The 12,748-nt window shown below is 37.5% G+C and overlaps 1 protein-coding gene across 1 annotated transcript; it reads right to left on the reverse strand.

Annotated features, from left to right (window-relative positions):
• Positions 1-1,571: 1,571 nt before the first annotated feature.
• LOC143741421 (uncharacterized) lies at positions 1,572-4,356 on the reverse strand. Its single transcript, XM_077233775.1, has 4 exons — positions 4,185-4,356; positions 1,988-2,461; positions 1,662-1,806; positions 1,572-1,593 (listed from the first exon to the last, which is right to left on the reverse strand). The coding sequence occupies exons 1-4, from the start codon at positions 4,354-4,356 to the stop codon at positions 1,572-1,574; spliced, it is 813 nt and encodes a 270-aa protein (XP_077089890.1).
• Positions 4,357-12,748: the final 8,392 nt, after the last annotated feature.

Raw genomic sequence — 12,748 nt, forward strand, 5'->3', positions numbered from 1 at the left:
ATGATATATAAAAGGTCCCAAGGTTGAATGTTTTATATGAAGTCCAATAGCAGTGCTAAAAAACAAATCATCATCCTGTTAATATTTATAATTAACTTAAGTTAGTTAACCTTAACAGTTAACTTAACTTATTATTAACTTATGGTTTGCACTAAGCAGTTTAGGGTTGGACAATAGGATAGTCTCTCCCTCTATATATAGCCTATATAGAGAGAGACCACAAACATGATGATAAGAAATCATAGATTTAACCATTTTGTTCCTCTAGTGCAGGGCTTGACAGTGCAAGCATTTCACTCACATTTGCGACTAAGAAAATAGATGTGTGCAAACTGTAAAATGCATTTAGGTGCACGTGTGCGAATAAAGCTTTTTAAACAAAGACGCTGTCTCCGCGCTCAACCAATGTTGTCTGTTGAAAAAAATTAATCAGTTTAAGCCTAAATTAAATCTGTTCATCAAATAAAATGATCATGTCTCTTCAGAACATTTGGACTAAACCACTCAATTCATATAGATTAGTTTTATGATCTCTTTGTACTTTTTGAAGCATCAAAGTGGAAGTTGCGTAGCTGTCAATGGAGGGATAGAAAGCTCTCAGATTACATTAAAATATCTTCATTTGTGTTCCGAAGATGAACGAAAGTCTTACAAGTTTGGGTGAGTAATCAATGATAGAATTTTTGGCAGAAAAAAAACCCTGAATGTACTTTTTGCATTCAAATTAATTCAATAATTTTGCTTATAAATGTCTTTTCGTATCCTTTTATTAAGTAAAAATACGTTTTTTTGTAAATTTCCATTGGGCCCCTAATGGTCTTACTGCGCTCCTAAATTTTTCAACTTAGGACCACATGAGCTCCTTCTGAGAAAGGTTAGCGTCAAGCACACCAACAGGAAAGCACACCACTCACTAACAGATTCGTTTTACAGACAACCAGAGTCCCGCCTGTGAACATGGGAAATCTCACATTAAACGTGACTTTAAAATAAACAAACATGGCGGACGACCGGCAAGAAGAAATGGCACTTATAGTGTATGGACTGCTTTTGACAGAAATTTCCCTCTTCTGTCAGCTCACTTTCTGATTGGGTATTGTTTCGTTCCATGTGATAATTTCCAGAGCGTGCCTCAGGGTTCCCCCCATACAAAAGGATTTCTGATCGTAAATATTCAACCGATTCGAGAACAACTCCAACGTTCTTCAGAGCAGATTCAGTCACTCTTAACACACCTCACACCACAGGAAAATCTGATAAGATAATCTGTTGGGCCATCATGATTATCGGGACTTTACAGAGGATAGTCGGAAGGGGAGAAATCGGCCCAAATGTCTTATAGTGCGTACCCAGCATAAGCAGATTCATTTAGAAGTTTAAGACATCTCAATTCAGAATTACAATTTAAATAAAGTAAATAGAGAATAACACAAATAACACAAACAAGTAATAATGACTCACCATAAGTCATTTTGAGATGGGTAGGACTTGGCACAAACACTTGCTTGGCATCACCTAGATCTGTGTCATCCGTTTGCTTGATCACAGAGGTACCTGGAACAGACAATGAGTCAAGGTCTGTACAGACTGGGCCTGGCAAAGATGGTGGCTCTGTGTCAGCTGTTTTCCGGATGCTGGAGGTCCCTGATATATGGATTAGCTCAGGATCTTCTAGATGTGGGTCTGACTGTGGTGTTAGATGCACCACTCTGTTCGGGTCACAGCAGCAGAAGGGGCGCTTTAAAGTCTTACATACTCTCTTGAAGAATGCAAAAATTGCTTTCTTCCTCCATTTTGTAGGTTTTTCTAAAATATAGAAAAAAAAAATATTATTTTCAGTGATATTGAGGATTTGAAAATTATATGGTTTCGGATTGAGTTTATAACATGTTGTTGTGGTGAAAAACCTACTCCAGTCAGAATTACCAAACAGGGCAGAAATAAAACAGGGCAGGAAATAACAAGCTGAAGTAAAATAATGACTCACCGTAATTCATTTTGAAATGGGTAGAACCTGGGTCAAACACCGGCTTGGGAACAGCTGGATCTGTGTCAGGTGTTTGCTTCATCCAAGACGGACCAGGCACACATGATGGGTCGGGATCTGCAGGATCTACATCAGCGATTTGCTTGTTTACAAAGGGACCAGACAACGGCTCAGGATCAGCTGAATCTCCTTCAGGTGTTTGTTGGATCCCGGAGGGACCTGGGACAGACAACTGCTCATGATCTGCACAGACCTGGCCTGGCAAAGATGGTGGCTCAGGTAACGTGACAGCTGTTTTCCTGGAGGAAACTTGGATATGCATTAGCTCAGGATCATCCAGATGTGGGTTCAGCTGTGGTGTAAGACACAGCACTCTGTTTGAGTCGCAGCCGAGGAAGGGAATCTTTACAGCCTTACACACTCTCTTAAAGAATGCACAGATTGGGTTACTCTTCCTCCCCTTTCTAGGTTTTTCTAAAACAAAGAAAGAACAATTATCAAACTTTTAAAACCAAAATTAATAGATTAACTGTGAAAGACTATTAGAGCTGCAACAACCAATCAATACAACTGAAAATGATAATAAGTGACAACAATCAAGTTTTTTGGTGTCTTGTACCAAACTGGAGCCATCCCCAGAAATGACCCCATTTTACAGCAATTTCAAAACAACCCGCAAATACACAGCAAAAAGCCCATCTAACACAGCTTCTGGTTACTAGTGTAATTATATATTAACTATTCATGTCAAAATAATACTGTTTGTACACTGTAAAAAAAAAAATCTGCCTTAAATTTTTAAGTACAATCAACTTGGATGTTTAATTCATTTCAACTTAAATTACATTAAACTGACTAAATCTTGTATAACATAAAAAAGTGGAAAATTGCATAATTATTTTGATGAGTTAAAGTAATGTAAAAACATATTGTCATAACTTATTGGTCATATAATTTTTTTTACAGTGTATGTATTATTTATTGCACCCTCGCCCCCCCCCCCACAGACACAACTATACGATGTGCGTGACACACTATCCTGATATGGAAAAAAAATCAATAGTTACACCTGCAACAATTACATTTGCAGAAGGCACATACTTTGTGCCCAAATTAAGCCTAAAATGCAACATAATTAGCCTAATTAGGGATAGTAAAGATCATTTCCAAAAGTAGACACATTTGAAAAGCTATAAAAGTTGTAGTTATTTTGTATACAATTTTTTTTAGCTTTTCAAATGCACACACACACACACACACACACACACACACACACATATATATTAGTATATATACTATTCGTATTATATTATTTTGTATATTTATTACATAGAATATTCACATTTTGTGAAAATGAAAATATTAAATACAATTAGAAATTTTTTTGAAAGTTAGTTTTATTTATCATATTTTTGTTTTATTTTTGTAATGTGTTGTAAAAGTCATAATTTTGTCATAATAATATATTTAATGTAATATTATATACATAATACAATAGTGTTTGATCTGTTTGCTATTCGCAATGGTTCTGTTCTGTCTATGTTTTTCATAATGTGATTTTGGTGAATTATATTGAAACAAGTTGTCAGTTACCACAATTATCAATTAATTAAAATTAATTAATACATGTATTGTCCTCGTTTTTTATTTTATTTTTATTAATAGATAATAACAAGATTAGTAAGATTTCGGTGATATTTTGACCACTTATTTAAGAAATGTCCCTGGTTTCCATTTCACAAATCTAGTCTAGAAAAGGGTGATCGATGCCCATGGAAGACGTTACATTTTCTTTTTAGGCCAACGCCGATAATAATTCACGAGTTCACACTTACAAATAAGTCGGATAGAATAAATGGTATGCATATTTGGCGTGCTGTCCGACACTCCAAGCCCGAGGAGAGGGCTCCGGGCTCGGTATTTGGCCCAAACCCAGAGTACTCCCCTGCATACTGGCTGTGGAAGGAACAAGCCGAGAATGAGGTGTCGGGGTGGTGGAGGGATGCTGAAAAACTGTCGAGGAATGTAGATGAGTCGGCTGAGTGCCTATATGCTTCCTCTCATGCTGATGGGATAGTCAGGATGATTGCTGATTACAAGTTAATTGGATTGATTATTTGAACGTGCTCCTCCCGAACTTTGTTTAGTGAAACATCATTTGTAGCCTATAAATGGCCCGCATTAGTATCCATCTCACCTGCTGGGTTGTTCTCCACGGTGTCTATATTAGGAGAAATCCAGGCGGTTATCACATCAGCCTTTCTCTCAGCTGTCTGCGACGCGATAGAGTCAGACAACGCGTCGGAGACGAAGGTGATAATTTCCAGATTATCGACACCTCCTCTGCCAACTACAGATGTCGTGGACATGCTGTTGGATGATGTTGTTAAATGTGGACACACTATGTGTAGAATGTGTAAGTGTTTGTAGACCGTGTTTCTAAAGAGTTTTACTCAGATGTCTCTCCTCGCACAGATTCTTTCTCACTCTCGAATCTCCGAGTGACGTCACAAAGCGGTAGTCACAGAAGCATAAAATATAGAATGTAAAAAAAAGAAAGAAATATATATATATATATATATATATATATATATATATATATATATATATATATATATATATATATATATATATATATACATATAGAACGTAGAAACTTGCAAATGACACAATCGTGTTTTTACAAAGCACGAATCAGGTTGTTAAGGCTCTTGAAATTACTAATGCCTTTTTAGAGGCTTCTGGGCTAAATTAAACATCAAATTAAACTTTTATACACTTTTATAACCAAACTTTTATACACAAATTAAACTTTTATACACTTTTATACAGTGTATAAAAGTGTATATTACTCCTGTTTTTATTAATTTTAATAATTAGATTTATTAATTTTACACTGGAAATGTACATTTCATTTACATTTACATGCTATTTCTGTAAATGTAAATGAAATGTACATTTCCAGTGTAAAATTAAATGAAAAACATGTAAATGTGCATAAATTTAAAAAAAATTGTTTTAATACTGGGAAGAAATATGCAAATGTATCAATATTTCACAAATATTTTTTGCACAATATTTATATTTATATAACATTACATCTTAAAGCTGCAGTCCGTAACTTTTTTGGGTTAAAAATTATCCAAAATTAATTTTTTAGCAAATAGATAATTAGCCAGTGTTCAAAACTATCTGCTTGCCTTAGCTCGATTCAAAACGGTAAGCTTGTAATAATGTTTTTAATTCTAGTGGTCCTGGTGGATTTCTGCGGGAAATTCGAGCATGTCTTTGAGTCACTACGTCACATCTGTCCACATAAAGAAGAGTCTCGGCTAGTAGGCTATATTGGGTGTGAGGATGTTGGAGGTGGAGATTTATAGCCTTTTCTCACAGCACTTGATATGAGATTTGGCCGATGCAAAAACAAGGATAAATATCGTAAGGGCTTTTGAAAGGTGGCGTGAACTCCGTGTTTTGAAGGGGTTCAAGACGAACGCAGAGATGGGTTTTTTTCTGCTGGACAGGTAAGGGTGTATTCACACCTGCCTTGTTTGGTTCGATTGAATCGAACTCTAGTTCGTTTCCCCCCTTGGTGCGGACGTTTTGGGCAGGTTGAATACAGCAATCGAACTCGGGTGCGGACCAAACAACCGAACCGAGACCCAGCTGAAGAGGTGGTCTCGGTACGGTTCCAAACGAACTCTGGTACTGTTCGTTTACGGTGTGAACATGAACCGACCCAATTGCAAGAAAGCACTGCTCCTTTGAGTTAACAGGCTTCCGTAGTCGGAGATTTTGGCATAATGGTTTGTGTTATTGTTGTTCAAGTGCGAAAGAGAACTCCATTCCGGCGCGCTGTCTGGCCACACGATACTTTTGCACGTCTTTCTGCGCGTCGTGTGTGCATCATTGGAATGGAATGAATGAATGAGTGTGTGCATCAGGACATTCACATACAGAGCGTTCTCTTTAGTCTAATCGTGCATAGATGCAAAAAAAGCTTTTGCAGTTCATATAATGTAGCGATAGTTAGGGGAGAGCGGGGTTGGTTGGCACACTTTTCACTCTCTGTCATATTTCTCAGTCATGCTATTCACCTTTTTCCTCACTTCTCCGTGGGGAGCGCCATAGCCGCGAGTGACTTCCGGTAAGATGCTCTCAACTTCCGTTTAGTAATTGTCATCAGCTAGACGACGTTACTAGCGGTTACTGGTCATGGCAAATAGTGGAGGTTCTGGTCGAATTTGTGCCGTTAAAGGCTGTCACAACAGCTACAGAAAGTTAAAAAACCTTCTGGAGCATGAGTGTTACGACCACAAGCCAACAACAAGAGCGGAATGTAACTGCCCAAAACCGTTTAAATTGCACAAGATGCCATCCGACGACGAGGGCAAAAGACAATGGCTCGCAGCACTTAATTTGAAATTACCGCCCCGTAATATCCATGTATGCTCATTCCACTTTGTGGACAGACAACCAACAATGGAAAATCCATATCCTGAACTTTGGCTTGGATATGATCGTCCATTAAGAAAGAAGAGAAGAGGACGACGAACTTGTCCCGAGGAAGGTGAGACTATTCATTAACGTTATTTACAAGGCTAACGTGCAGGTCTGCACAATTCATCGAAATGTGCCTTATGATACGGATTAACGTTAAGTGTTTTCAGTACCAAGTTCTAATGATGTGTGCTTAAACGTCTTTAAGAAACCAGCGTTTCCTTCAACACTTCAGTAACGTTATGTTAACTTGTAGCATAAGTGTTCATTTAACAAATGACTCTTTTGCATCGGCTCTTTAAATTAACCATTCTGACTCCGACGCTCCTGTGTTAGTGTTTTGATTCAGTATGACGAATCGTTTAAATGAGTCGACTTTACACTCCACTTTGGGTGTCAATACAGCGCAGTTTAGTTTTTTTTTTTAATTAATGTTGACATGTATATTAATATATATGAATATGTTGTTTTTACTCTGTTCCACTTTAGTCAAAGAGGTCTGAGTAAGTATTTTACTAAATTACTAAATAATTTTGACAGCAGAGTGTGGTTTGTTTGTTCATTTGAGCAGCTGCAGCAGTAATAGATCTTAAATATTATCAAAGCTTGCAATGTTTTTACAAAATAATACCTATCAGTAATTGTTTATAAGCTCATTACAGTATGCAGGAAAAACTCAGCATTTGGCCCTTCATACATGTCATTTAAAAGTGTATTCATGCTAAACAAAAATTCTGGATGATTATATTCTAAAATATATAAATTTATTAATTGACTAACTTTTTTTATTGTATACAATTTTCAAAAAATCACTCTTTTCAAAAAAGAAAATATAATGCCCCAGCTAGTTTTAGATATGAGTATAATGGTTTTTCTGTTTTTCCAGGAGCTGGTGTTTATCAAGAGCACACTGGAATGGATGAAGGGAGGCCTGAAGAAGAGAGTCTTGCATCTGCCCCCAGCCCCATGCAATCAAATGTTGATGACCACGGCTGTACATCTAAAAACTTTGCCTCTGTTGGAACACAATGAAGACCACATCTTCGAGGAGCATTGTTATAGCAAGAGACAGCACAGTGTAACTTATGTAAACCAGTCAACACAGTGCGATACAATCAAGCATCCTACTCTGATGAACGACTCTGACTCAAATCTGTACACCGGGCTCCCACTCCACACATTTCATACGCTTGTAGCTGTTCTGCGTCCCCATGCGAATGTGGCATACCAGACTGAAGTTGAACAGCAAATCTTGCTCACACTAATGAAGCTGAAATTAAACCTTTTGATAGAAGACCTAGCCATTCGATTTTGTATATCAGTGAGTCAAGTGAGCAGGATAATTTCTTTTTGGAATGACACCATGGCTGTAGTCTTGAAGGATCTGATACCATGGCTCCCCAAAGAAACAATAAGGGCCACAACACCAGAGGCATTTAAGCAACATTATCAGAATGTTACCTGTATCTTAGACTGCAGTGAAACTGAAATCCAAAAACCAAGGAACCTTGACTCAAGGTCTGAATCGTACAGCCACTACTATGCTTGCAACACTATCAAATACTTAGTGGCTATTGCACCTTGTGGTCTAGTAATGTTCATATCAGCAGCATATGGGGGCCGCTGTAGTGACAAATTTATTACGTGTGACTCTGGCATTCTTGAAAACCTTAAACCGGGTGATGAAGTGATGGCGGATAAGGGTTTTTTGATAAGAGACCTATTGTATGAAAGACAAGTCAACTTGATAATTCCTCACTTCGCCAACACAACACAGCTGACAGAAGAAAAAGTCACGTGCAGTCGCAGGATTGCAAATGTAAGGATACATGTTGAACGCACAATAGGAGACTGAAAGTATACAAGGTGTTGTCACAAACCTTGCCTATCAACCTTATGCCAAAGATTGATAAAATTCTGCGTATATGTGGAGCTTTAGTGAATTTGCATGGTGACCTGATTCGTGAAGCAGAAAATTAATGTTCAGTCTGCATGTAGTCAAATTTGTACATATTTAATCACAATACTTTACATTTTTAATTCTAAACAAATCTCAATGTTTTCTGTTTTTATGTACAATGTACATAGATAGATATATAATTGTTAATTTAAAAAAAAATACTATACAAAACTTAAGTGCAAAACCTGTAAACAAGGAACTAATATCAAATAAATTCAATGTTTTTGAAAACTTGCATTGACACATTGCCAGAACCTTTTTCCTCCTAAATGTCAGGATCTATACACTTATACACAAAAAACTGTTAGTCTTTGTACCAGTAATTTATGCTTTTCTGACAATATGTAGGTATTTGCCATTCAGTTTGAGTCGTCCGGCAATTAATTCATCCACTACTCTAGGAAGCATCACAGTGAAGTAAAAGCCTCTGAGACGAGTAACCTGCTCTGCTAAATACTCTGCATCATATGGTACATTTATCAGAATGTGTTCCTTTGATGACCAGACAAGTAGTTTTGCCATTCTTAGCCCAGTACAAAACATGCCTAATTGTATCTGTCTGTAGTAGCCCCTGACTCCATTCCTCTGTAATTCAGGTTTCCCATCAACCACTTTGATGTCACTGTAACTCATTGTGAAATGGTCTGCTAGAGAGGTGGTATTGTTCTTAGGGATAGGGCACTTTATTTCCAGAAGTTCTACACCATTAATTATGCCATCAGGGCTTGCAGACAGCCATGGCTCTGTCAGGCTGACCCTGGTGCCTGAGAGGGACACCTGTAGACCTTGTTCTACAAGAAGGTTTCGAGCTATTACCTCATTCTCACTCCCATACTTTGTAGCCGCATTACCCCGAAAGGTAGGGAAGAGATGCTCTCTCATGAATTTATCAGGATTTGTTGTTGCTCGTACTGGTACACCTTTAGCTGAACTAGCAGTGATTCTTATCTGTCTTGCACTATGCCAAACCTCTGACAAGCTCTGATTTTGTGTTTGAATCTCCAATATTGCTGCCTGGTCGCTGTTCATCTCTATGTAGTTGCTGTAAAATGCTTTACATTTACTGCAAGTCAAAGTCTCCCCATGTGGCTGGTGGGGTTCTACACTATCAATTTCATCTGCCTGCTCCGGCACATTTGCATTGTAGCACTTTTCTAAAAGACTATTTTTTAGTTCAAACAAAGCTTTTGTATCTGAAGAACTGACTCTCTCCCTGAAGTCATGATGCGTGTCATAGCATGGTGTCGGTGCTAGTCTTTCTCCCTCCCTGGCTGATGACGCATCATATACTTCCTCCGCTCTGTGATGTCTAAATGTTATCTGGCTGATTCGTTTTTGTTCATGATTTCTTCTGGTCCCTGCATTCCATCTACGCTGCTCATCAGTGCAAGATATCCCTGTTATACCACTGGCCACTGCATTCTGCACCTTTCAAAAATCAGAACATATTGTTTACTTCATTGCTTATTGCACAGTACATCACCATTAGCACACAAAACGTTTTTTTCAAGCCAAAGGATTTTATTATAATTTACATTTATTATTGTTTAAATATTGCTGTAAAAATTTATTCTTCACGTTGAATCACGCTGCACATAGTATTTGCTGTATGTTAAGCCAGACTAGCAGTGTTGCTCTATTTATAAATACCCACCTTCCACAACACAGCAGCAGCATGACTACACGACCTACCAGGGCCAGCTACGCAGGAGCATCCAGCTGTTTCCACTACTCCGTTATTTTGTAACATAACCCACGCAATGTGATAGGGTTTATTGATAGTCTGAATCGGCTCTACCTCCGCTTTTAAGATTGTGAACTGCTGATGATTATGGCAAAGAATTCGTCCAATTTTATTACTGTGTAAGTAATTGTATGCTTCCGTGCTTTTATAATTTCTAAGCTCCTCGCCGTCGACACCCTCAGACAAAACAAGGTAATTAAATATGTCAACATATGTGATTGATGGCCATTGTGTCATATCATCAATCCAGGAGGTGGCGCTTGTCAACTTCGTAGGATGAGGGACAGACAAAGTTACGTTTTTAACGGTTTTCGTTAAATAATCTTGCCCGTGCTGCCACCGCGAACTAATGTTGCCATTGCTTGTTGCCATTATTGACATTAAAAGTAAGTAAAAGAGATTACTACAAACTTCGTTTCAGAAATGTCCAATAACGCCTACATAAACATCAAACCGCGAACCGGAAGTTTCGAGCATCCAGTCTACACGCACGCGCAAAGCATGATGGGTAGTTTCGCGTCCCGTGAAAAAGGTGAATATGTTAAAATAGTCTAACCAGTAACAACTGAAAGGTTAAGATCTCAGCTACTCAACAGATACATTTAATGTTAACAAATGATTCCTAAAAATGTTTTATTCATCATTAAAGTGATGTTGTGCACTTGTGCCAACCAGGCCCAGTATGGGGGTTAGTTGGCACATGCAATGGGGTTGGTTGGCACAGATGCTATAGTTACAAAGAATGAGGTGAAAAATATAAAGAACTTGAGCATTTAATTCAAACCAGATGCAGAATAACATTCAACAGAATTTCTGCCCATTTTAACCAAATTATTAACCAAACCTCACTTCCCCAGGCCGACTATTCCCATAAAACTCAAAACAAACGAGATTGAATTAATTTAAACTAAACAACCGTTTTTATGTGTGTGTGTGTGTGGCACTGAAGCTAAACTTACCCCGACTATTCCCATAAAACTCAAAACAAACAAGATTGTATTCATTTAAACTAAACAACAGTTTTTGTGTGTGTGTGTGTGTGTGTGTGTGTGTGTGTGTGTGTGTGTGTGTGTGTGTGTGTGTGTGTGTGTGTGTGTGTGTGTGTGTGTGGTGAGTGGCACTGAAGCTAAACTTATTTGTAAATATACAACATATAATAGTATTATTATAATATAAAGTCTATATATATATCATATATAGGGCTACTATATAGCCTACTGTATTACATATTAAGATATATAATATTATATCATATATAGGGCTACTATATACTGTTTTACATATTATATATATAAATATATTATTATACAACATTCATTATTTTTAACATATGTAAATTGTGTGTGTGTGTGTGTGTGTGTGTGTGTGTGTGTGTGTGTGTGTGTGTGTGTGTGTGTGTGTGTGTGTGTGTGTGTGTGTGTGTGTGTGTGTGAGTGTGTGTGTGTGTGTGTGTGTGTGTAATATTAGGAGTAACAGAAAAAATGCTGTTAGGCTAACTAGCAGGCTAACTTCAAGATGTCTGTGTCTCAATCAGACGAATCACATGAATCACAGTTCTGGCAGATGTAGACTGGTAGACCTGGAGTGCATAAGTCGTGGACCCACTTTTTGCAATTCAGGCACTGAAGCCAAACTTCTTGGGTGATAGGCCAAAGTAAATGTCGGCTGACTTGCACAGATACTTAACCAGCTCCTCTTCCAAATCTGCGGAAAATATTTGTCTGTTCCTGATGTAACCAACAGCTACACCTAGCTCTTTCTTGCCTTCAATCTCATCCTGGCTGATCTTGTGGCAGTATCTGCTTAGTGTGCTGAATGGTATTTTGAAGTCCTTTGCTGTGCTCCTAATACTTTTTTTATGAGTCTTCACCTGTCTGGCTGCCTCTAGCATAATCTGTGCTGGTGTCTTTGCCCTGTCTGTTGTTCTTAAATATTTTCTGACCATTTTGCCTTCTAAAAGAAAATGTTTCTTTTTACATGAGTTTATGTTCATGAGAATATAACATACAATCCCGATAAATATGTAAAGCATTATATATATATATATATATATATATATATATATATATATATATGTATATATGTATATATGATATTATAAAATATTATGTTTTAACGTGTAAAATGCATAAATTAATACATTTAAAACCAATTGGCTATAATGGGGTTGGTTGGCACATGTGTCAACCAACCCCCAAATCAGTGTGTCAACCAACCCCACCCACATTAGGACACACCTCTTTACTGAAATTATGTTAGCCACATAGCATCACTCATCAGAGACTTTTAAATTTCCTATCAAACAATAGCTGATCCTATCTCTATCAACTGAAATCCTTACATTTTATATATCTCTATCTATCATAGTTCTAATATGTATTTAGTGGGGAGAACGTTTTTTTTTGTTTTAACACAGTAAAATAGAAAAGTTATCCTCACCTCAAAAGTTAGTGACAATTCAATGACTTTACTAAATGGGTGTGTTCAGGCCAAGAGGGCAGTCATTTTAATGTCACATTTTTGTGGCAGCGCCCTCTAGTGTACTGGATTTGAACTG

This window comes from Siphateles boraxobius, unplaced genomic scaffold, assembly GCF_051911475.1.
Source record: "Siphateles boraxobius isolate OS27281-9 unplaced genomic scaffold, OSU_SipBor_1 19, whole genome shotgun sequence".
Classification (NCBI taxonomy): Eukaryota; Metazoa; Chordata; class Actinopteri; order Cypriniformes; family Leuciscidae; genus Siphateles; species Siphateles boraxobius.